General features: G+C 47.4%; 1 protein-coding gene across 1 annotated transcript; it reads right to left on the bottom strand.

Moving 5' to 3' along the window:
- Positions 1–316: 316 nt before the first annotated feature.
- LOC120943040 (putative methyltransferase DDB_G0268948) lies at positions 317–26,353 on the bottom strand. The gene is made up of 8 exons (XM_040356103.1): positions 26,250–26,353; positions 20,816–20,945; positions 19,065–19,225; positions 9,212–9,314; positions 7,671–7,781; positions 6,544–6,644; positions 2,856–2,993; positions 317–613 (listed from the first exon to the last, which is right to left on the bottom strand). The coding sequence occupies exons 2-7, from the start codon at positions 20,924–20,926 to the stop codon at positions 2,897–2,899; spliced, it is 684 nt and encodes a 227-aa protein (XP_040212037.1). The 5' UTR covers positions 20,927–20,945; positions 26,250–26,353; the 3' UTR covers positions 317–613; positions 2,856–2,896.
- Between the last annotated feature and the right edge of the window lie 220 nt (positions 26,354–26,573).

The raw sequence follows: 26,573 nt of genomic DNA, 5'->3' as shown, positions 1-26,573 counted from the left end.
TCTTGTGGTGCTGATTGAATTCCCATCCAGAAGACCACAGCAATGCATATATGCAGAGGATGGGTGTTAAGTACCACCTGCCACATATGTGCCTAAAGCTGCCATGAAGAGGTTAATCAAGAACTGTAGACCACAAGTCATAATAAGGTCAATACCCTCTGGTGAGTTCTTTGTAGGCACTGGTGAATGGGGACTGAGCTATTAGGAGGGATTTACAGTATACACAGTGGTAGTTGAAGATAAATGATCACAAAAAGATACAAATTTATACATTTAGAAATGTTTTTCTTTATTTGGACTTTTTGTTACATTGTCACATTTGATGATTTTGTCTCATTACTCTTAGTTGTATATATTTACTTTGTGGTTTGATTCTATACAGAGCAGATTGTGCTAGATTTTTCCATTTGTACATCTGACATATTGAAACTGTTAACAGAACATTGATATGGTAAAATCCGGATTAGCGGGGTCTCCAGCCACGTCTTGCAGGGTTTAGTGTTGGTTTTCCAAAATCTTCCTTCACTGCGGTTTAGAAGCCAACACCAGGACGTAATGTAGCCAAACTTCAACCTCCGTTTCACTGGAGGACGTCCCCATGAGCCAAAGGCACCTGAAACATGAAATAATGTACAGTGGAGTCTGAGAACATTCCCAAAGACTGAATCTTTCCAAACCTAACGCCACTCAAAACAGTTTTTAGGTGGCTTCCAATGGGGTTAAAGGCTCGGTCAACCTTTTTGGATCATGCCAATATTACATTCATATTTAGAGTGTAACATGAATCATTGATGCATCCTCCATCCCCAAAACCCACATCACCATCTTCCTGTGAAGTCCTGTTATTTTTTATTTTATTTAGGGGGCTGTGTGTCAGGACTGTGGATAAGGCCATACAGCCACCCTCCTGTACCGGGCCCCATTAGTTAAAAAGGGGGGCCCAGGAACCTGCTGAGAAGGAGAACAGGTTGTACTGCCCTATCGCTGACACTGATCCTCTTGAGGATCCCCCTGCAGTGCTCCCGGCTTCTCCTCCTCTCCCTCTGGCTGCACTGCAGGGGAATCGTTTCTAGTATTTGTGCCCCCCCCCTGCTCTGATCACCCCCACCTCCCTGATGTCCAGGCCCGCATGTCACCTGTTTTCACCAGGCCCGCTGTATGCCCTTTCCCTCGCAGTACTGCCGGCTGCCCTCTACTCCTTCCCCGTGGTTGTTCCCCCACAGCTGCATCATCAAAGTCCAGAAAGGATGAATGGAAATTACTACTTCTGTCTACCACCAGGGCGGAGGGACTTAGCAGAGCTTTCCAGCAGCAATTGCAATTCAAATACAGTAAAACCTTGGTTTGAAAGCGTTTTGCAAGACAAGCAAAATTATTTAATACATTTTGACTTGATATACAAGTAGCGTCATGTATGTCACAACTGAGTATAAAAGAGAAGAGAGGCGCCTCTAAGTGTAGCAATATGTTGCTGAATGTTGTACTTTCATTAAATGTACCCATATTGCTACACTTAGAGGCGCCTCTCTTCTCTTTTATGCTCTGGAGCTTCTGCTGGATTTTGCTTCTAATCCCCTTGGGGAGGCTTCGATGTGTGGATGGACATTTTATGGTTACACAACCAATCACATTGCTATAATCTTTTTATATGGACTATAAACTTAAGGACTTATGAATAAATGGTTGTGGAACGAATCATTTGAGTTTCCATTATTTCTTATGGGGAAATTTGCTTTGATATACAAGTTCTTTGGATTACAAGCATGTTTCTGGAACAAATTAGGCTCGCAATCCAAGATTTTACTGTATACTTTAGTCTGGTAGTCTAGTCATTATCCCCCCTGTCATATGCATCCCCCAATCATCATCGTCCCCCTGTACCCCCCTGTCATATGCATCCCCCTGTACCCCACCTTCATACCACCCCACCCCTTATCATCTTCACCCCCCTGTACCCCATTGTCAGCTCCCTACCAACTTACCCCTGTTATCTTCATCCCCCCTATACCCCACTGTCAGCTTCCTACCACCCCACCCCCTATCATCTTAACCCCCTGTACCCCACTGTCATGTTCCTACCACCCCACATCATCTTCATTGCCCCTGCACCCCACTACCAGCTTCCTACCACCCCACCCCCTATCATCTTCACCCCCTGTACCCCACTGTCAGCTTCCTACCAACTTACCCCTGTTATCTTCATCCCCCCTATACCCCACTGTCATCTTCCTACCACCCCACCCCCTTTCATCTTAACCCCCCGTGCCCCACTGTCAGCTTCCTACCACCCCACCCCCTATCATCTTCACCCCCTGTACCCCACTGTCGGCTTCCTACCAACTTACCCCTGTTATCTTCACCCCCCCTGTACGCTATTGTCAGCTTCCTACCACCCCACTCCCTATCATCTTCACCTCCCCTGTAACCCACTGCCAGCTTCCCACCACTCCATCTCCTTAAATTTACTGGTGCACATCACATATCATGGACGCAGGGACAATTTCTTTCTTCCAGACACCATCAATGGGAGGGAGTTTTTTTCTTTCAGTGACACCAAGGATGCGGGTTCATTTCTACTCACTGCTCATCCATAGTGCAGTGACCTGTGTTTTAATTGAATTTTTTTTGGGGGGGGGTGCAAAATAGCCTAGCACCGGCCCTGATTCTATTCCTTTATTTTCTATTAAATTTTATTCTCTTTGGAAATGGGGAAATTATTCGATACCAAAACAAACTGTACTTGTATAGCTAAGATCACTCAGTCCTCGGGGGTGACAACACTGCTGCACAATTTGTTCCTTTCTTGTCCTCTGTTCCCGGCTGCCATTTCCTATCCCATTCACCTACGTTCTCACCTTTCCTCTGCTGTTCTTATCATTTCCTTCGCTTCCTCAGGTTAAGTCTCAAGAAAGATCGGGAACATAGGGAAGGTCTGAATGAAACCCAGCAGCCTTGACAATGGCATTCGGATCTTGGTCACAATGTTTTCTATCCTGCAAAGGCAAACATCACTGTGAGTTAACAAAGAGGTTATAAAAAATGCAATCTTTACATTTCTATTGTCAGTTATTTATATAGTGGGACCCTATGCTGTGGTGCTGTACGAGTGATATAAACAAGAATAAATACAGATAATACAATACATACAAACCTGACAACTAATTGCAGCTTCTGCAGCACAAAGTATACTGTATGTTAGTAACACATGTAGCGCCTGTGTACTTTTCAGTACAGGTGCTATACTAAATTTAGTTGGGGGATGAGAAAGTTACCTTGCTCTCACCCATGTTGTTTTACTAAATTGGGTTCTGTCAGTTCTGGGCTGTCCTGTGGGTCGTCCTGTGTCCTGGAGGTGTAGTTACACCTTTGGGTGACAGGTGGCGCCAAAGGGGTCTGGGCGGAGCCGCTTCTTCCCAGCAGCCAATGAGAGGAGTGTTTCCCTCGCGGGGCATGCTGAGGAGGGGTATTTCTGTGGGTTCTTCACGGGTTCCTGGTTCCAGGTGCGGCACCCACCTTTAGGGTGTGCGCACATCCCGGGCCCCGGCGTTATGGCCTACCAAGCCGGGGGGCACGTGCTACGCAGAGTTCCTGACTCTGGGCTCTTATGGCCCGGAGCACCTAATGCTACAAAGGGGCCCCAGTGACTTACTGGGTCCCCCAGCTCTATTGAGAGGATCCCAAGCAAAATTGTGCTGTTCGATGGGGAGTCGGTCTGAGGGGAGCCCGGAGGCAGGCAATCCAACAGGGCTGGAACGAACCACCGGGGATCTGGGTGACTGGACACTGACAGGTTGTATGTGGCAAACTGTCAGTCGGTGACCCCAAAAGTATATATACTGGGAGGATTCGCTCTACTATCTAAACTTTCAAGCACTAGGCCTGTGGCAGAGGTCTCATCTTTAAACCTTAATCCTGTTAGAGCCAAGTCTGTGGCAGAGACTTGTTCCTTCCCAGAAGCTTAAGTGGCGCTCTGGCTGCCAAGCCTGTGAGAGAGGTCTGTCCAGGGGGCACTTTACCCACTCCGGCTGGAGTGGCGACGTGAAAAAAGCGTAACTATTGGAGGCAGAACTGCTTTCTTCATTTAAGGCCTGAATCTGTGAAGTTCCTTCTTTTTTTCACCAACCTGTACTGTCTACCTCAAGTTGACTGTTGGTCGTATTGACCAGAAGTAATAAAAGCATTGAAAACGTCAACCAACTGTCTGGACATTCCGTCACTGCTCTCATTTCCATCGTCACCCCTAGACACACCATAGAGGTAACTTAAATACGCCGATCTAATCAGCGGCTCCTCCGGGGGTAGCGCTACACACAGTAAAGCCCAACTCTGGGAAATTTAAAAAAAATCCCTTGCAGTGGGGCTGAGCCTGCACTGCAATGTTAATTGCTTATTTATTCTAAGGCTGGGTTCACACTATTGCCACATGCAGCTCACAGCAGGGGCTCCGGTGCATCTCCATTCACCTTTTATGGGTCCAATTTCAGCCCAAATTTTGGCCTAAATTCGGACCTGAAATTAACCAAATACAAAAAATAAAAGTATGGGACCTTTAGTGAGGCAGGCTGTAACACAGTTTAAACGTATCCATTTATTTAAATGAGTAAAAGGATGTATAACAATGTACATGAGGGGTAAATGCACAAAGCATGCAAAATAAAAAAGTACTACTGTGTTTCAAGTTTAGTTTACTTGATACTCATGTTTGGCATGCTTTGAGCATTTACCCCTCATGTACATTGTTATACATCCTTTTACTCATGTCAATAAATGGATATTCCCTGATCCCTGACCGTGACCAGTGACGTAACGCATCAGGTGGAGCCTTGTGACGTCAGTTCCGGTGGTGTTTTACAGAAGTACGGTGGGGAGGCAAGTGTGTTACTACTCCTATTGCTTTTTACTGCAGTTTTTACCTTTACTTGATGTGAGCAAGTTCTTTTACTAAATAAATTTACTTTTCATTTGGCAATATTGCACTATTTGCACCCCCCCCCCCCTTTAGTGCACCTCATTCAAAGTCCCAGTATATGTAGAGATACATTCCCCCTTTCCTTGTATGCATGAAACAGACCCAAAGACGCACAGGACCCCTGTGCAAATTTGCACCGGAGCCGCAGCGGAGATTTGTAAACCGGCTCATAGAGAGCCGGTCACAATCTCCTGCTATGCAAATTAAAATTGGGTAACCTGCATCCAATTTGCATAGGTGTGAACCCAGCCTAAGGGAGAGTAGAAGCATTTCTCCTTACCTGATTCTTCGCTCCCCTAGCAGATGGCGCTCCCCTATACTTTGACAGTGGGTTGTTCCTTGGCATCATCACACCCAGTGCAGTGCTATGGACCCCATATCAGTCTTGATAATGTCAGGACATTAGAATGCTGGAGTGTGAGGTAGAAGACTCTGAGGACAGGCCTTGCAGCATGGAGAACTGAGTATATAAATCTTTTTTTATATGTTCCCTAGACCTAAACAAGCAACTAACCCTTGTAATGTGGGAGGAGCCCCTCTGCAAGGGATCATTTTTTTGTTTCCTGGAGTTGGGCTTCAAATTATAAAGTATCCCAGATGTGGCAATCTTATGATCTACCCCAGCCAAAGAGTAGGGGCATCAGGTCAGAGAACAATTAAGCCATATATGTGCATGCCTAGGCAGATAGAGGAGGAAGCAGTGCTGGCTCAACATAAGGTGCTGGTGTATAATCCAGTGGTTGTCACTGCAGACATATCCGAGAGAAAATAGACCTGGATGCTCAACAGAACATATAATCCAAAAGAAAAGGTGACGCTCCTAAAGCTTGAAAGGTGATCACTCCGTGATAAAGTCTATTTTGAAATATCAATAGGCTACAAGCTTATCGAAATGTCCTGAGGAAGAGGAGCTTCAGCATGAGCTTGTTGAGTGTTCACCTTCCAATCTCCTTTATCTTTTCAATTATAATGTATGTCTTGTCAGATAGTGGAGGAGGAAGCGGTGCTGGATCAGTAATCTGTATATAAAGGTAACAGGGTTTGTCTTGTCAGATAGAGGAGGAGGAAGCAGTGCTGGATCAGTAATCTGTATATAAGGTGACAGGGTGTGTCTTGTCAGATTGAGGAGGAGGAAGCGGTGCTGGATCTGTAATCTGTATATAAGGTGACAGGGTGTGTCTTGTCAGATAGAGGAGGAGGAAGCAGTGCTGGATCAGTAATCTGTATATAAGGTGACAGGGTGTCTCTTGCCAGATAGTGGAGGAGGAAGCGGTGCTGGATCTGTAGACTTTCCATTAGAGAGACATGAAATGAAAGGTTAAAGTTGAGTGTTTTATACATCCAGTGCATTGCTCACACCCACTGTTCTATTTATTTGTAAAATAATGTTAAATGAAAATTGCAAAGAAAAAAAAAGAGATTATATTCTTGTAATCCTGAACAGAAAATAAAATTGACCCTTTAAGCTATTTTCTGAAACAAATTGGCAGTATGACATTGTAAATTCCCAACGTACAGAACCCCTTAAATGGCCCGGGGGATATCAGATGATTGATATATAGATGCAGTCTAACCTTCTTTTGTCGGTGTATGGGATGGATTCATACATTTCCTTGTATCCATTCCAGAGATGTCGAGCCTTTTCATGCTCATATGGGACCAGAATATCTATCATCTGAAAAATAAGTGAAATCTGTCTTTTTACACATGGGGACAATAATTCTTTTATGACTGACCTGCATTTAGTATAGGTTCACATCTATTCGACTGCACAAAAAAAACACACACACACACACCCACGGCGTGGGGTCCCCCAGGGCCATACCAGGCCCTTCTGGTCTAATATGGTCTAATACCCCCCACACCAAAATAAAGAAAGGATTAGATAATGAGCTTATCGCTTACCTATATGGAGTGCAGAAAAAGGAAAAAATTCTCTCGCCGCCGTGTGCGGTGTGGCTTGCTCCACGCGGACTGGAGAGTGCACACACGCCTGCCTTGTATTAGTACCCGGCTCGCTGCGTGTCAGACTGCGTCTGACGTCACGCGAGCCGGCCAAGGGGTCCATTGCGCATGCGCCGGATGGCGCTGGCGCTCCTGGGAAATGTAGGAATTCCCAGAGCGCTGAAAAGCGGAGTGGACTGAGGACTAATTAGTTTACCTAATGCATACTGTGTAATCTATTTGGAGTCAACACTGGACTCTCTGTAAGTGAAGACAATTTACAAGCACCTCCTGATTAATATTGTATTTAAAGCAAACATCCTAACATAGGATCACTGAATCTGACCAAAGGTTTTAAAATCAGATCACACAAAGGTACCAACATATATTATATTCATGCTGAGGGCCCCGGAACCCCCAGGAGATTATTTGTATGAGGGCTACCAGCACACCCCCCCCCTCCCCTGTACAATGCACTGCCACTTTCTGACCAATAGAAGTATTGTACATGGAGTAGGAGGGGCATAGCTCTGACCTTAGAATCAGTCAGTATTTGCATATTGAGAACCCCAGATTTGGAAGCCCCCAGAGGGTGCGGCACAGTGAAGAAAGAAGGGGGAATGCAGGTGCCCATTTCCAAATTCATAAATCTGAATTATGACAGGTTTTCTTATCACTCACAAATACATTAGTGATCCCAGACAAGGCAGTATGCAAGACGAGGGACTCTGAAAACACAAAGCTCTTCAGTACTTACCTCTGCAAAGACTTGAGTCATCTGTTCTGAGCAGTCCTTGTAGTGGACTTCTATACTGGGGGAGTAGGCGAAGATAGCAAGGCAGCCTCCTGGCTTTAAGATCCGATCGACCTGAAATGATAACATCTACATTAATATATCAGCAAAAATGTCACCCTTCACTAAAAAGGATGAAATACAGATTTTATAAAAAAAAGTAAAGAAAAAAATATTTTAGCATAGAGAGTTCAGTGATTAGGGGAAAATAATGTATAGCACAGTGTATAGAGTGTAGCAGTGCAGTGTATATAGTGGCCTAGTGTGGGGGCAGAGGGAACGGTGGCCATGGGCACAACATTTGGGGGGGACACATTCCGTGTCCACCATCCAGAGTCACTCTGTCCACAATTCTACACTGTCTCATCCGGGGGCCCGTCTGCTTTCCCCCACTTAGACTGCCCTCTGTGACCTTCGCACTGTGATGGACGAGCGGCGGACATGGGTGCCCACTGCCCTGTGATGAAGTTGTCACGTGCGGCCACGGGGGGCGGGTCTGGCTTGTGAATGAAGATCGCTGTTGGTGCATTATTGCATCATGCACATTGCTGCTTTCAGAGTCCCGCCTCGCTGTCCGGCTACGTCTATGCTGGCATGCTGTGTCTCTCCTCTGCTCCGGATGGGACTCAGGAGATAGAAAGCGGTGAGTGACAAGTTGCCTGTCCACCAGGCCCATAGCAGTGGACATGGTTGGAGAGGGGCCAGTAGTGTATTTAGGTTTTGTGCTGCCCTAGGCCTGACTAAACTCGTGCACCTCCTAATTTAAATATGACCCACCCCTTCCTGTTACGACCACACCCCTTTCTGTTTAAGACCCACCCTAAAAAAATTGAGTGGGGACACTAGTTCTTAAGGTCTGAGGGGGGGGGGGGGGTAATGGATTCCCTCAATTTGTATAGATTTCCTCTCTGTCTGGCTATGGGGCAGGAAGTGAAGGGAAAGGGTGAATGGGACAGGGATGGTAAAAAATAAACTGACAGGGGCTATAACCCTCCCTTACTCTGTCCAAAATGAAGAAAAAAAGTGTTGCCTATAGTTCTACTTTAAGCACAAATTTCTGACAATTTTATGGAGAGGACTAAGAAGATATAACCATGCCAATGGTGCAGCAGAAAACATATAGCACAGTGAGGAAGGTTTGTGTTCCAGGATGGTAGGACATTCAAAATTAGAAGCAGCTTGCATTACACTAACAGTGTAGCACAACCCGGCAGGGATTCTTTACGTGCTGCCCTCCTGCAAAGTGCTGCCCTAGGATTGGGCCTTGTTTGCCCAGGCCAGGATACAGCGTTGGGAGGGGCGAAGAAGAAGGTCAGTGTAAGTGTCAGTATAGTAATCAGGTAGGTCTGTGTAGTGGTCAGGTAGGTCTGTGTAGAGTACAGCCGTCTGCAGTATACAACATGCAGCACATTGCTCAGGAGTCCAGATTATGTTAACATGCAGCACAATGTAGAGAATTCAGCGGTCAAGTTTATGTAACATACGGCACATTTTACGAGGTGCACCTCTTTTAGAAACGGCTCAATGGTAAACCAATGAGCAGAAATACTCGCTGTTAGTAGATCGACAGAAGCGTCACCAACCGGCACCTCTTCAGCTGGACAGACACTGCAGAAAATGACAGATTAGACCTTAAGTAGTGACCCCATCTAGTTGGATTAAAAGCCCAACCCTGGGCTCTGTGCTTCAAACTTTTCTGCCTCATCCATGCCTCATCTCTGCCTCATCCCTGCCCAGATGACACAGAGGGAATGGTCTGTTTATAAAGAATTCACTTAAAAAAATCACCCAATGAATCTTTCACTGACATGCTTCAGTCACATTCACCCTGTTTACATTAGAATGAATGTGTACCAGGCCAATGCAGTAGCCAGTAAACCACCAACAATGTCACAGGTACATCTAAACTTCCTCCCGAGGAGTTCCTCCCTAGTGGTGAACGGTGTTCATTACACACTAGAAGGGCCACATTTATTTTTACAAATGTAAACAGCATGCCCCCCCCCCCCCATTCCCCAACAATACCATTTAGGAATACCCACCAATCACCCCAAAAATGTCCATTAGGAATACCCAATAACCACAACAATGTCCTTTAGGAATGCCCACCAGTTATTGCAGCACTATGGCACACTTTGCATGGTAAACTTTCTTTAGCCAAAAAAGGTCCGTCTATAGATCAGGAAAAGAGATGGGCCAAATGTCCCCCTGTTGGGTTCACGGCAGAACTCTTAATCGCAAAAGTTTAGAACTGAATAGAGAACCCCGTTGAAGTATAGGGGAAGAACTGGAAAAATCAAAAGTGACTATTTTGAAGGCTTATATGCAAGTAATTGGGCATACAATGGTTATGGGGGGTCCGGGTACTGCCCTGGGTGACATGAATCAATGAAAAAATAAAAAGTTTGTAAAAAAACAGTTTTTAAATGAGCAGTGATTTACTGATGCTTAAAGCAAAACCATCAAAATGAGAAATAAAAATAAAAAATTCCTTTAAATATAGTGCCTCAGGGGGTCCCCTTAGTCTGCCTGTAATGTGTCACATCTGTACGCAGAAGCAGACAGCCCTGGACAACGAGAACTAAAAAAAAAAAAAAAAAAAAAAAATTGAGAAATGCATCACTTAGGCGGCCGCTTTCTCCACCACTCCTCTTGACCAACAGAAGCCTCAAAACGATGTTTTCCACAGCACTGTAACCTACCAGAGTCGGGAAAAGCGTTCTATAAACTCCTCTTTAAAAGGTGTCCAAGAGATTATCTTCTGCACTCTGTGGGGACGGGATGAGTTCTGAGACTTTTTCCTCGTAACAGTGGTCAAGGAGGGTTGCCAACCAATAGTTATCCTTCTTTATGCCACGTATGCTTGGGTCCTTTCGGAGGCTTTGAAACATGAGGGAGCCCATGCACTGCAAATTTGCGGAGGCATGAGAAGCAGACTCCTTGGGGTCACTCAGGATTATGGTATCTGGAACTGCCTCCTTCCAGCCACATACTACTTCCAAGGATTTTGGGGGATGGAAAACCCTTTGTTACTGTTTGACGTATGTCTTCATCAGCTTCAATGCCTCCAAAACTGAAGGGGGTAGAGCTGACAAATCTTGCATCATCGCCAGCTGTATGGAGACGTGGGGGCGCAACAAGCTGCAGCACTGAGCCCTGTCCTGCATTGTTCCGAGGTTGCTAGCAGAGTTACCCAGTGTGCTGTGAATTAAATATATTGTTCCTTCCCATGCTTGCTGGACCACGTGTCAGCAGTAACGATGCCACGACATTGCCTTCCACGTGATGGTAGAGAGCTGGAATGGCCTAACATGAAGAGAAATTGCGACTGGGAACTTGTCATTGTGGTACAGCACATTCTGCAAATTCACGGAAGGGGACAGAATCCACCAGACGAAAAGGCAGAAGTTTTAGAGCCAGCAGCTTTGACAAGCCTGCATTTAGTCGCTGGGCATGTGGGTGGCAGTGACTTTTTTCTGCTGCAGCAGATGGGGCAGAGAAATTTGCCAGCTATAGTCTACAGCTGGTGGTGTGCTTCTGGCAGATGTGCTGTAAAGACCTGGGACACCCTGCGCTATACCATCATCCTTGTCAGTGGAGGCTGCTGAGAGGTCATGAGGTATAGCAGGAGCAGACCGAGGTGCGTAAGGAGGATGGACAGATTTGTGCCCCTTGTGTGGCTTGTATGTGCTCTTGTCAACGGCTGAGTGGTGGGAGGTTAAATGCCTGGTCAAGCATGTGGTACCCAAATGGCAGGTGTTTTTGCCACACTTGAGACAAAGTTTGCAAATAGCAACAGTGCGATCGGCTGCACATGTACTATAAAAGACCCAGCCAGCTGAGCTGTGGGAAGTGGGCCAGAAGATAACAGCTCCACAATGTGATGGAATAGGGTGGCTGCTCTCTACTCTTCCATGATGGCTGCCTCCTTGGGGTTGTGCCTTACCCTCACTTTCCTACTCTGCACTATCTGGCACCCAAGTCACGTCAGTGACCTCATCATCTCCTCCATCCTCATTACCACTTGAGACAACTTGGCAATACGCTGCAGCTGGGTTAACACGAATGACAATTTGTGTACCAGTGTTCTCCCCTCTGTAGGCTCATGTTCTTGCCTTCAACCTCAGGACCAACATCTAAATCAAGTAATGGCTGTGCATCGTCAAGGTACAAGTGGCTGACACTGTGTTCAAATAACTCAGCTGATTCCTCCATGCCTGATGTGGGGTCTATGGCAGGAATAGCTGTGGACAAGGAGGCAGGTTTAGACACTCTGGCAGCTGCAGTGGACTGCGCACTAGTGTTTTCTTGCGTGATGGAGGAAGAGGATGGTTTAGTAAGCCAGTCCACCACCTCCTCTGCATGCTGTTGGCTGGATGGCATGGGCAACATCACTAAACAGAGGAAATGATGCCCTGCCTGAGGACTGACCAAGTCCACCTTTGCCTGTGGACACATACGCTGCTGGCCCCCTCAGTGCCATGGGAACATTTGCCTCTCCTTGTTGGCCTCCCAGACATGATGGGGGGGCGCTTATTAACAAAATGTATTTAAGATGTGGAAAGGTGTACATGGATGCACATTAATCAATGGAAGGTGGTGTTTAATGCACTTTAACATAGAAGCACTCCACTGACACCACAATATACTGCAGTAAAACTGCACTGACGCACTACAATATACTGCACTAAACATGCACTATTGCATTCAAATATACTGCGTTAAATGTGCAGTAATGCACTGATACAGTGTATACTGCAGGAAACCTGCCCTGACAAATTAAACTGACACTAAAGTAAAAATGAATGGTCGCACTACACTCACACTGAACTATCACTAGATTCACACTAAGCTGATATTCTACACTGACAATAGAAGCACAATAGCACACTCTCGTAGCACTGAACAGAGCCCTGTTCTATCACACTGCAAATGGCTGCTATGAGGGGAATATTTTTATAGTGTGGGGCGGGACTAAGAGCAACAAGCCATGATTGGATAGAGTCATTACTTTCTCCAATCATGGCTCTGACAGTCAGGGCCGGATTAACAATGGGGCTGATGGAGCTGCAGCTCCAGGCCCCTTTCTCAAGATAGGCCCATTTGCCCAAAAAAAAAAAAAAAAAAAAAAAATTTTTTTTTTTTTAAGAATTTTTTTTTTTAAGATCGAATTTGGGGGGTTGTAGCTCGATGACCAGAGGTCACAGAAACCCCACATTTGGGGGTAGGCATGGGAAGAGCTACCCCACAACTGGTTAAAATATGGGACGGCTATCATTTATAGTTCCGGAGATACGGGCCTGCTTGCACAGCCTGTCAGAAGCTACATTCAGAGCGGCCAGTATAAATACAAGCTGACACACTACAGCAGACTGATAGGATCACAGGGCTTATAATAATTATTTGTATATTACTCATGGTAATTAACCCCTTGCCACCCAGGCCAATTCTGACACTTCTCTACTACATGTAAAAATCATCATTTGTTTTTTGCTAGAAAATTACTCTATGGTGGTCTTTGCACTTTTTATGTTGCAGGGTACAGAGCTGCACAATTCTGGCTAAAATGAGAATTGCAATTGTTTTGCTTAGAAGATAGATCACAATTCTCTCACGATTGTTGCGGCGTAACATCATCTTTCACATTAAAACAAAAAAAATAAAAAATGGGCTAACTTCACTGTTTTGTTTTTATGGTTTTTATTATTCATTGAAGTGGGAAAATGCAGTGTGACATAACATATTGCAGCAATAGCCATTGTATTCCCTAGAGTCTCTGCTAAAATATATATAATGTTTGGCAGTTCCAAGTAATTTTCTAGCAAATAATATTGCTTTCTAACTTAAGAAACAAGTGTTGGACTTTAAGTGGTTAAATTCAGTTACAATGTTAGTTAGTTGCAATGTTTCATTTTGTTTACAAACTTCGCAGACTGCTCAGATTTGTTCTTTACACACAGAAGTGTATCCCTTTGATCAAAGAAGGAAGTGTCAGTTACAATGTTTCCTGTTAAAAGCTTGGCAGACTGCCCAGATATTTTCTTTTGACAGCTGAAAGTCTCTCCACTTGTTATATGAAAGAATCAGCAAACTCTGCATTGAAGATCGTCAGGGGGGTTGAATCGAGATCACGATTTTTTTAACGATTAATTGTGCAGCTCTAGCACGGTATTTGCGCAGCAATTTTTTTTGGAAAAAAATGTTTCATTCATTAAAAAAACAGTTAGTCAGTTAAGTTAGCACAATTTTTTTTGGTATCCTAAGCGATGCTTTACATTTTTTTAGGTTACATGTTTAGAATTACAGAGGAGGTCTAGTACTAGAATTATTGGGCCTGATTCCCAAAAGAGATACGCAGACTTAACTGCTGTTCAGTCTGTGCCTAACTTTGGAAACGATTCTCAAAAGGCTTTTTCCAAAGTTAGGCAGAAAATCTGACATGTGTAAGACACTTACACGGTCAGATCTTAGGATGCAGTACCGCATCCGCCACTGGGGGCATTTCTCATTGAAATGCAGCTTTGCATATGCAAATGAGGACTTAAGCAGATTTTCAAAGCATTTCATCATTGTGATTTCTGCGTAAGTTCCGAATTTGCCTGCGCAAAACTAGGGCTGGTTTTACAATGTGGAAAGTTAGTCACACCTTGTAAAAGCCCATTCAAGCGACGGCATTTGGTATGCATTCCTGAGGGAGAACTCCACAGGAATTTTTAAATTCAAAACCGGCATGGGTTTCCCCCCCCAGGAGCATACCAGGCCCTTAGGTCTGGTATGGGTTGTAAGGAGACCCCCCCTACGCCGAAAAATCGACGTAGGGGGTCCCCCTACAATCCATACCAGACCCGTATCCAAAGCACGCTACCCGGCCGGTCAGGAAGGGAGTGGGGACGAGCGAGCGCCCCCCCCCCTCCTGAGCCGTGCCAGGCCGTATGCCCTCAACATGGGGGGGTTGGGTGCTCTGGGGCAGGGGGGCGCACTGCGGGCCCCCCCACCCCAGAGCACCCTGTCCCCATGTTGATGAGGACAGGACCTCTTTCCGACAACCCTTGCCCTTGGTTGTCGGGGTCTGCGGGCGGGGGCTTATCGGAATCTGGGAGTCCCCTCAAATAAGGGGGCCCCCAGATACCGGCCCCCCACCCTAAGTGAATGGATATGGGGTACATCGTACCCCTATCCATTCACCTGGAGGCAAAAAGTAAAAGTTAGTAAACACACAACACAAGGGTTTTTAAAATAATTTATTATTCTGCTCCGGAGGCCCCCCCTGTCTTCTTTATTAGCTCTATTACCAGGGGGGGCTTCTTCTTCCACTCTCCGGGGGTCTTCTTCCACTCTCCGGGGGTCTTCTCCGCTCTCCGGGGGGGGCTTCTTCTTCCGCTCTCCGAGGGGGGGGCTTCTCCGCTCTCCGGGGGTCTTCATCTCTCTTCGCCGCTCACCGCTGTTGACTCGGCGAACCCCGGTTCTTCTGCAGATGTCCGGTGCCTTCCTCTTCAGCGCTGGCTGCCTGCTATCTTTGTGTGTTAGCTCAATTTCTAACAGGCAGCCAGCGCGGTCTTCTGTGACGTCAGGTTCTTCTTCTCCCCTCTTCCGATGTTGCCTCGTCGCCTCTTGTTGCTGTAATGATGGAAGCGCGCCTTGCATCCCATTTATATAGGCATCACCGTCCCATCATGCTCCGGCAGGTACCCACGTGGTGGGTGCCTACCCACGTGCACCCACCACGTGGGTACCTACCGGAGCATGATGGGACGGTGATGCCTATATAAATGGGATGCAAGGCGCGCTTCCATCATTACAGTGACAAGAGCGACGAGGCAACATCGGAAGAAGGGAAGAGAAGAAGATGACGTCACAGAAGACCGCGCTGGCTGCCTGTTAGAAATTGAGCTAACACACAAAGATAGCAGGCAGCCAGCGCTGAAGAAGAAGGCACCGGACATCTGCAGAAGAACCGGGGTTCGCCGAGTCAACAGCGGTGAGCGGCGAAGAGAGATGAAGACCCCCGGAGAGCGGAGAAGCCCCCCCCCGGAGAGCGGAAGAAGAAGCCCCCCCGGAGAGCGGAGAAGACCCCCGAGAGTGGAAGAAGACCCCCGGAGAGTGGAAGAAGAAGCCCCCCCTGGTAATAGAGCTAATAAAGAAGACAGGGGGGGCATCCGGAGCAGAATAATAAATTATTTTAAAAACCCTTGTGTTGTGTGTTTACTAACTTTTACTTTTTGCCTCCAGGTGAATGGGTAGGGGTACGATGTACCCCATATCCATTCACTTAGGGTGGGGGGCCGGTATCTGGGGGCCCCCTTATTTGAGGGGACTCCCAGATTCCGATAAGCCCCCGCCCGCAGACCCCGACAACCAACGGCAAGGGTTGTCGGGAAGAGGTCCTGTCCTTATCAACATGGTAACAGGGTGCTCTGGGGTGGGGGGGCCCGCAGTGCGCCCCCCTGCCCCAGAGCACCTAACCCCCCCATGTTAAGGGCATGCGGCCTGGCACGGCTCAGGAGGGGGGGGGGGCGCTCGCTCGTCCCCACTCCCTTCCTGACCGGCCGGGTAGCGTGCTTTGGATACGGGTCTGGTATGGATTGTAGGGGGACCCCCTACGTCGATTTTTCGGTGTGGGGGGGTCTCCTTACAACCCATACCAGACCTAAGGGCCTGGTATGCTCCTGGGGGGGGGGGAACCCATGCCGGTTTTTTCTTTGAAAATTGGCATGGAGTTCTCCCTCTCAGGAATGCATGCTGAGCGACGCTGTCATTTTTTTTTTATAATTATTTGTTTTCCCGGCGCGTCTTTTTTTTTTCACCCGTCGCAACTTTAGTGTCCCGTCGAAATTCTCAAAGCCGCCCAGCGTTAATTACGTTCGCGCGCTGCACGTCGGGAAAATTACGTCACACGCATGCGCAGTACGGCCGGCGCGGGAGCGCGCCTCATTTAAATTTTAAACGCCCCCAGGAGAGGAGGACCGCCTTGCGACGGCGGCACTTAAGTTACACGGCCTGAAATTTCTAGGTAAGTGCTTTGACGATCGGGCACTTAGGTAGAGATTTTAAGTCAGTGTAACTTAACTGCTGAAAGTTAAGTTACGCAGCTTTTTTGAGAATTTGGCCCATTGTTCTCTCTAACGATCGTGGTGTATGTAACCTGTGTGTATCTGGCTCTGATACTACCAGTGCCTACCCAGCCACTGACTAGTATCTCTCCCCAGCCTGTCCCCCCACACACCCTCTCACCTGCTGACCTGTGGATGGGGGAATCACTCCTGCAGTGTTATTGTGTTCTGCCAGTGCGTACAATGATCAGTGTTGCTAACTTTAGCTGGCAGCACTGATTGTTTTAAGAAAAAAAAAACAGGCTGGTTGTACTCAAGTTGATTAATAGATTGACTTGTGTAAAACCAGCTAGCCCATACATAGATTGACTATGGCTGGTCTCTGAATAATTGGCGTAATTTCAATCCATGTATGACCCGCTTAACCACTACTCAGTCCCTAAACATTCTTCCACTCCTGTACATAGTGCTCACTGTCATACTCTCCACACTCCTCTCCTGTACATAGTGCCCACTGTCATACTCTCCACACTTCTCTCCTATACATAGTACCCACTGTCATACCCTACACACTCCTCTCCTGTACATAGTGCCCACTGTCATACCCTCCACACTCCTCTCCTATACATAGCGCCCACTGTCATACCCTTCACACTCCTCTCCTGTACATAGTGCCTGCTGTCATACACTTCTCTCCTGTACTTAGTGCCCACTGTCGCACCCTCCACACTCCTCTCCTGTACATACTGCTCACTGTCATACCCTCCACACTCCTCTTCTATACATAGTGTTCACTGTCATACCCTCCACACTCCTCTCCTATACATAGAGCCCACTATCATACCGTCTACATTCCTCTCCTGTACATACTGCCCACTGTCATACCCTCCACACTCCTCTCCTGTACATACTGCCCCATCATACTCTCCACACTTCTCTCTGGTACGTACTACCCTCTGTCATACCCCCTCACTCTTCCTGTACATACTGCCCTCCTCTCCTCTACATAGTGCCCACTGTTAGACCCTCCACATTCCTCTCCCTCACCTGCACATACTTCCCACTTATATACCGTCCATACTCCTCCCCTATGTCGCTTACCCACAAAAACAGTTCTTTAAAATTATACTGAATATCCTCAATGTTACCAGCTCTAGAATGGACACACTTTTGTTAGTTCAACTAAAGGAAATATCAGTTCTCATATTTGTTCTGCCCCATTATTAGTACTCATTTAATTTTGTGATTACTACTATGATGTATAGAGGAACATCGGGGATCTCAGGTACTCTAAATATAGCACTTATATAAAAAAGTGGCCCTGAAAATATTTTTTAAATGTTGGCAACTGTGCACTTAGGCACTGCCCAAGGGCCACCGTCCACCGGGTCAGTAGGGGGCCCCATGAGAGGCTCCTGGGATCCTGGGATAATAAAGCGGTAGTAAACTTTCCTGACATTACTACTTTTTAGAGGCCCTGGGGTAGGTTATGCCACAACGTACAAGTATGCACAGCATATTAGCACATTAGTGTACACTTCAATTTTCAGACTGAGCCCTCCAGTGCTGCGATGAATCAGGCGGGGCCCGGGCACTTCCATCTTCACCCGGTCTTCCTTCTGGGTTCTGTGCCTTTGGTCACTTGCCTTGGCTGGGCTGCGTTCATGTCATTCCCACGCATTTATTTATTATTTATTACACCCCATTCACACCTCCGCGACAAAACGCCCGACGCCGGCCGCTCGTGCCGCTGGAGGGGAGAATTCCCATTGCTGTCTATGAGATGGTTCACATCTCATAAACGCCGTACACCTGCGGCATGAAAAAAAGTCCCGGACCCTTTTTTTCAGGCGGCATTGGCATTCGGCCATACAAAGCAATAGGAAGGATTTGAAAAAAAAAAGTTACACTATTCGCGGCAAAATACGCCGTGTACGCGGCGTTACTTGTCGCGGAGGTGTGAATGCAGCCTAAAAGGCCCCACCAAAATCCTCAGCACCAGGCCCATGATGTTCTTAATCTGGCCCTGCTGACAGTGCTCTGTGCCCTGATTGGGCAAAGCTTTCATTGCTTCAGCCAATCAGGGCTTCCAATGCGCTGTTCCGAACAAACGGTCGAACGCCCCGATAATTCGGGTGTTCCTCAAACAGGCAAACAGCCAATGTTTGGCCCGAAATCATGCTCGGGCCAAACCGTTTGCCCAACTCTAATCAGAAAAGGGGCTACTTGCTTGGAGGTGCTCCCCAAGCCAAATGTTAATAGTCCTCCTATGAATGTAACTAATGAAACACGTTTAGAATGTCCCCACCTGTATGTGACATTGGGTGACCCTGTGGCTTTCTTGGCCTCTTCTATCTGAGCCTCACTGATGTCGGTTCCGAGAACTTTGTTGATGTACTGAGAGAGAATTCTTGTATTCTGCCCCGTTCCACAGCCAACGTCCACAGCAAATCCATATGGTTTGGAAAACTAGAAAGACAGAAGCATCTATAATAATACATCACAGAAATGTTTTCAGTTTAACCTCTTGCTGCCCACATCATGCATATGTGTGGCTGCAAAAAGGGTGGACTTTAAAGCCCTCACACTGCACATAGGAGTCCATGGAAAGCCAAGATTTCTGTGCCGAGAACATGCTCACTGCATGCCCCCAGCACAGTCATAGCCACAGCATAAAAACAAACAAAGGCGCCTCTAAGTGCAGAAGTATAACATTTTTAATATCAACTCAAACTCAAACTCAAATTCATCCGGGGCCGCATCAGCAGTTTGGTTGCCCTCAAAGGGCCTTTTGTATCTGCACTCCAGTTTTCTTGCGCTGCATAGGGAGCGCAGGGTTCAGGAGTGCGCTGCGCAGGGAGCGCAGAGTTCAGGCGTGCACTGCGTAGGGAGCGCAGGGTTCAGGAGTGCGCTGCCTCCTCCTCTCTGGTGTCACTGGTGTCCCCCCTCCTCTCTGGTGTTACTTGTGTCCCCCCTCCTCTCTGGTGTCACTGGTGTCCCCCCTCCTCTCTGGTGTCACTGGGGTCCCCCTCCTCTCCTCTCTGGTGTCACTGGGGTCCCCCTCCTCTCTTCTCTGGTGTCACCCTCCTCTCCTCTCTGGTGTCACTGGGGTCCCCCTCCTCTCCTCAGTGACACCAGAGAGGAGAGGAGGGGGACCCCAGTAACACCAGAGAGAAGAGGGACCCCAGTGACACCAGAGAGGAGAGGGACCTCTGGTGTTACTGGGGTCCCCCTCCTCTCCTCTCTGGTGTCACTGAGGAGAGGAGGGGAACCCCAGTGACACCAGAGAGGAGAGGAGGGTGACACCAGAGAAGAGAGGAGGGGGACCCCAGTGACACTGGTCTCCCTCCTCTCTGGTGTCACAGGTGTCCCCCTCCTCCACTCAGTACAGACAGCCATGCTCCCTCCCCGGGTGATGGTGTCTCTCTTCCCCGCAGGTGCAGATCTCAGATAATTTCTCCTCATGTCTGCGGTTGTGGTCCCGGGTCTGTAATCAGCGAGCTGAGGTGGTGCAGAGTGTCACGCTGTGCACTGGTTACTAGGCAAGCCGACTGTCTCTACTGGGGTGGACCAAGATAGCGGCGGCGAAACGTCACTTCCTGACGAGACAGCCGCTGCCGGGTGTACCAAGATGGCTGCCGCTCCGGAGCTAGGCCGAAGCCGGGGACTTTCCTATGGCCGAGGCTGCGGAGCGCTCCGCGGATCGCGTGGTGTGCCGATCCGAACGGGGGGGACCCGTTCGGATCACGGATCGGTGACAATCCATTGCACCACTAATCACGTCCATGAGAGCGATCCCCCTGCTGATAGGGGCCGCTGACGATTTCTTCCTCTACCACCAGCTTCATATCACAACACTGATGCTGAGGTATGGCGGGTCGGCAACCAGAGATCTTTGCATGCCAACCCGCCATTCCAGAGCAGGAGGTCGCGGGCCACATCAGAGGGCTCCGCGGGCCACATGTGGCCCCCTGGCCACTGGTTGGCCACCCCTGCCCTAATGCAATAGACTGCGCACACCTATGGCTGAGTGTATACCAGACAGAAGCCGTCACTCACCCTTTCATCCACGTAACTGAAGATAAGGTCTATTATCTCTTGTGATGGGTCAATCCTGAATTTCTGATAATAAGATGCTTGCTGCTTTCCTTCAAACTGTCGTGTCACCATTTTGGACTCAGATTATCACCTATAATGATTAAACAGAAGGAAAATATTTACAAAAAAACAAACACCTTCTGGGGGTGGGGGGTCTTTGCAGATACACTGTCACTTTAACCGGTATGGGAAAGATGAAAATGTCTCTCTTCAAAGTGGACCTGTACCAAAACTTCAACAATTCAGACTGAAACTATGGGAAAAAATGCATAAGCAGAAGTTACTATGTAGAAAAGTAACCATTAGACCCTGAGTCGTTGACAGCCGAAGGTCTAAGCAAATTTCATTTTTTTGAGGACTGGAGTGTGGGGAGGGAGTCTGAGGATTGGAATGTGGGGGGTGAGAACTGGAGTGTGGGGGGGGGGGGGGGCCGAGGACTGGAGTGTGGGGAGGGAGGCTGAGGACTGGTGTGTGGGGGGGGGGAGGCTGAGGACTGGAGTGTGGGGGGGGGGGTGAGAACTGGAGTGTGGGGTGGGGAGGCTGAGGACTGGAGTGTGGGGGGAGCTGAGGACAATAAATTGGGGGGACCAGGGACTGTCATGTGTGGGGAGCTGAGGACATTAAAGTGGGGAGGCTGACAGTAATGTGGGGGGAAATGAGGACAGTAATGTGGGGGGGACTGAGGACAGTTATGTGGGGTTATGTAGTAAATAGGGGCAGAGGACAGTACTGTTAATGGGGGTTGATGTTAAGGCAGTGTGAGAACACTACTGTGAAAGGGGTGGAGGAGATGTAAAGGGGGAGCTGAGTTCACTCATCAAGAGGGGATCTTGACGTGAAGGGGGAGGGGACTGAGGACGCTGATATAAAAATGGGTTAAAATCTGTGCATGTGCATTAGGTTCACACATCATGGGTAGATCAGCCCATTTTAATGGGCTGCACTACCCACGAGAAACACAGAGAGAGAAGTCCTTGACCTTTTTATTTCAAAATTGTGCCACACCAAGCCACATGGTGCTGCAGCAACATGCGGTTTGGCGCACATGTACAGGTACGTGATTTTGTGCAGCTAGTCCGCCTATGGAAGCCATTAAAGGTAAAACCTTTGGGCGAACGGTTGGGCCCGAGCATGAGTTCTGGGCCAAACATTTGCCTGTTCGCCGAACACCCGAATTTGCGGTGCATTCTGTGCCCTGAATGGGCAAAGCTTTGCCCAATCAGGGCGCGGTGTAAGCCGGTTGTTAAGGGACAGGGCCGGGTTAGCCGGCCGCCGCTTCCTGAACAACTGATGAGTCATCCGCTGTCAATGGGTTTTCCTGCTGACAGCTGAATTAAAAAAAAAAAGTGCCATAAAAAGGAGTATGTAAAAAGTAATTGCCCATAAATGGTTGTATGGGGGTCTGGGTACTAGCCCTGGGGGACATGTTTCAATTAAAATATATATATATATATATTTTTCCAGGAGCAGTTTTTTTTAATGATGCTTAAAGTGAAGCAATACAAATGAAATATTCCTTTAAATATCGTGCCTTGAGGTCCCCTTAGTCTGCCTGTAAAGTGGCGCATCTGTGGGATGTTGAACATGCCACAGTAATAATTACATTACACTATTACCCTTAAAATTATTACAATGTAATAATAGAAATAATGCACTTCAATCATCCTGACAGAATAACAACCATGGTGCGGTGATCATTGAAGCACCAACACCAGATGTTTGGAGGATCTTTATCTGCTGATTTGTTAAACTTTCTGGAATACACAGATTTCTATTGTGGTGAAGGATCTGAGCCTGCTGTCCCTCCATCCCTCTTTCTTTCTCTCTCTCTCTTTCTTTTTTTTATTCTCTCCCGCTTTCTTTCTTTCTTTCTTTCTTTCTTTCTTTCTTTCTTTCTTTCTTTCTTACTTTCTTTCTTTCTTTCTCTCCCTCTCTCTCTCCCCCTTTCTTCCTCTACCTCTTTCTTTCTCTCCCTCTTTCTTTCTCGCCCTCCCTCTTTCTCGCCTTCTTCCTGTCTCTCTCTCTTTCTCTGCCTCTTTCTTTCTCTTTCTCTCCCTCTTTCTTTCTCCCTCCATCCCTCATTCATCTCAGACTCTAAGATTTCACTATTTGGGAATTGATGTGCAGACTAACCTCCCCTCCTATCTAGATGATAACGTATATCCAGTGTTACATCAATTAACCCTTAAGTGCCAGGCCTGGAAGTCACTACCCCTCTCTCTTGTAGGCAAATGTTCTCCCCAAATTTTTATATGTGTTTAGGAATACCACGGTCCCTATCCCTAATGACTTTTTTTGGACCAGATTATTAGTAACTTCATATGGGTGGGCTGTATTCCTAGAAAAGCCAAATCTAACCTACAGATGTCGTTGACACTGGGGGGTTTGTCCCTACCCTGCTTTCGTCAATACTACTGGACGCCAGTCTTGGTGACAGTTCGCTGGTGGTTTTCACAGGTGGATACAAACCCTGTGGTCAATTTTGAGGCAGCTATCCTGGGGTCTTATGCGGCACTAAGCAACCTGGTGTTTAGGGGGTTGAAGGCGCATGGCACCATGACTATACCAATGGCAACTACGGTTAAAGTGTGGGATCAGATGACCGAGTTCATCTGTCCCTCGCAGGTGGTCTCCCCCCATGCCCCACTTTGGGGCAACCCTAGGTTCTCACACCTCTGCTCGATTCCCTGATCCCAGCGTGTGGGCTAGATTTGGCATTACTAAGCTACAGCATGTGATGCCGGATGGTAATCTACTACCGTATGATACCCTGAAGTCCACATTCCATCTTCCTTCCTGGATGTTCTTCTTGCAATCCAATCACAATTCCCACAGGCCCAAATGTTTCCTCCCACATTGTAGAGTCCTATCTGACGTCTCACAACGCAGATTGGATTCTCTCGTCCCTATACCTCAGAATCTCCTCCAGGGATAAAATAAAAACACAAAACTCTTTAACAGCTGGCAGGGTGATATACCTACCCTTGACTCAGAAGATTGGGATGAGGGGGTCCAACAATACATCCCACTGATGATCTCTGCTAGGGATAGATACATTCAACTTAAATTTCTACATAAAGCGTATTATACCCCTCAGAGACTTGCTAGGATCTACCTTACACAATCAGACTATCAGAGAAGCTAGTGGACCAGACTGTGTGACTGCAAAGAGGAGACCCAAAACGTATATAGGTAAAATATAATAATTTATTAAGAAAAGGTAATAACACACAACCACCTCCAACAGAACACAGTGCAATAAATAAACCAAAAACAGTGACCAAAAGATACTAAAGACAATATGTACAGTGATGGGAGATACCGTAATCGTAAACAGGCCATGCCAAGGTCATACACAGGGAGATCAGAAGATAAATGAGGACAGGGATCCAAGGCAATGGGGAAGCAGGAAGGGCAAGTCCAGGATGGGTTAGGAATAGGGATCAGGTCAGATCGGATCAGGAAGATGCAGGCTCAATGTCAGGATCACAAGCTCAAGGTCAGGGAGAGAGATACCAAGGCGAGGTGTGCTTGTATAAATAGGGATCAGTAATTGGCTTCACGTTACACCTGAGTGCAGAAAGAGTCATCCACTCCATACTGCCAGGATCCATCCGCTGGTGGAGACCAGTACTGCATCCCAAAGATGATATAACACCAGCAGGGAGAAGTTCTCCTGACAGGTCCAAACTGCCAGGAGACATCTGCTGGTGAACCACAGTACTGCAAGCCAAATAATAATAAATATTACCAGCGGATGGAACCTTTCCTGACACAGACCGCTGCCCCAAATGCCTGAGTGACATCCATGTGTTCTGGACTTGTCCTCTGATACAGGAGTTCTGGAAAGGAGTGGTAGAAGAAATCAATGATATTGGAGGGCTACATGTGGCTGTCGATCCTAGGGTTCTCCTATTGGGTATCTGTGATACTGCTACTCCTAACACACATAAGCTGTTTATCTTCTACGCAGCCTTTTACACCAGGAAAACCAGTTTAAGTGGAAATTAGCCGATCCACCGACAGTGTCACAGTGGAGGTCAATGGTTGACGCAGTCTTGCCCCTATATACATTGACATATACGAGCCACAAATGTCCTAAATAATTTGACAAGATTTGGGGGACCTGGGTGAAAGCGAGGTCAAGCACCAATTAGGGGTCTCCCGTGATGGGAGCAAGGCTCAGACGCAAAGTCTTCCTCTGACTGAGATGTCTATGACTCCGGCTCCTCCCCCTATCCCCAACTCTATTTCCACCCCCCCCCGCTATACCCCCCTTCTACCCTTCCCCGAACTAGCTCCTGCTGACATTCTAACTTAGTCCTCTTCCGGATATTTTCCCCCAAGTGCCTTAGAGCCGGTTCACACTGGGGCGGCACGACTTCGGGGGCGACTCGGCCAGGCGACCTGAAGACGACATCTAAGGCGACTTGCAAAATGACTTCTGTATAGAAGTCAATGCAAATCGCCCCGAGTCGCGCCCGAAGTCGTACAAGAACCTTTTTCTAAGTCGGAGCGACTTGCGTCGCTCCTATTAGAATGGTTCTATTGACTACAATGGGACGCGACTTGTCAGGCGGCTGTGTGAACCGGGTCTCAGAATCTCAGGTTAACTGTTATTGTGTGATTCATCGTCAAATATATTTTCATATATTGTTGTTACCAGGGCCGCTGTTAGAAATCATGGGGCCCCGTACAGCCTACCTGACGGGGCCCACACACACACACCTGATGTTTTTTTATACAATGTTTTCACACGAAAAACATTTTTAACGGGACACAAATGCCACCCCAGTTCCCCCTCCTAGTACAAATCTCACTCACCCCAAAAATTCACCAGCCTAACAAACTTTCTATCCTAGCACAAATCTTCTTCCACCAAATCTCCCCTGCCTGCAATGCGATATACAGTACAAACGGTCCGGTCTCATGTGTTGTATGTGGAACAATCTTCTGACAGGAAGGAAAGTACAACACAACGCACCTCCTCCTGGATGTCTCCTCTCTGCTCTAGCCTCCGGTCTCCTTGTCCCAGCTGTGAGTGTTCGCGTGGCAGGGGAAGGACTTCAGCGGTGGCAGGCCAGGTTCATTATCTCTCCATGTCTCTCACCCAGCAGCTAAAAGCCGGTGGGAGGGAGAGTGGAAGAAACCTGGGTGAGAGACTTAGAGGGCATTGTTCTCCACCGATCCTCCTGCTATCAGGGCCCCTCTGTGTGCCGGGGCCCCCTACAGGAGGGCTGGTGGTCCCCCCCTATCAGCGGCCCTGGTTGTTACTCTCTATCTGCATATTAATGTACTGTGTACCTTACTATTCTTCTTGTATTGTGTATGATAAATAAAACATTTTCTGTTAAAAAAAAAATATGACTTTAAGTGAAAACGTCAAAAAACGCACCTTTATAGCGAGGACACGGCCGTCTTCCCACTGGTGGATGAAAGCTGTTTCGACTCCAGGAAGTTTTTATTGCTACAAAGTAAATACTGAACACTCACTTGTAAAAAGTATTATATAATGCTTTAGTCACGGGGTGTCTACATGTCCTCAAATAACTCCTGTACACCGATCTCCTCCGGCTAACAAGCTTGTAACCAGGGTGGAGATGGGTGTATAGCGGAGCTCCCCGAGCATTCATTTGATATGGCACAATGCCCTCATGAAGCCTTCCAGTGACTGTAGTCTTGTTTGATTCAAAACATGTTTGGGGCAACAATAAATCTA

Source organism: Rana temporaria, chromosome 6 (assembly GCF_905171775.1).
Source record: "Rana temporaria chromosome 6, aRanTem1.1, whole genome shotgun sequence".
Lineage (NCBI taxonomy): Eukaryota > Metazoa > Chordata > Amphibia > Anura > Ranidae > Rana > Rana temporaria.
This window is presented reverse-complemented; position numbering and strand designations above follow the sequence as displayed.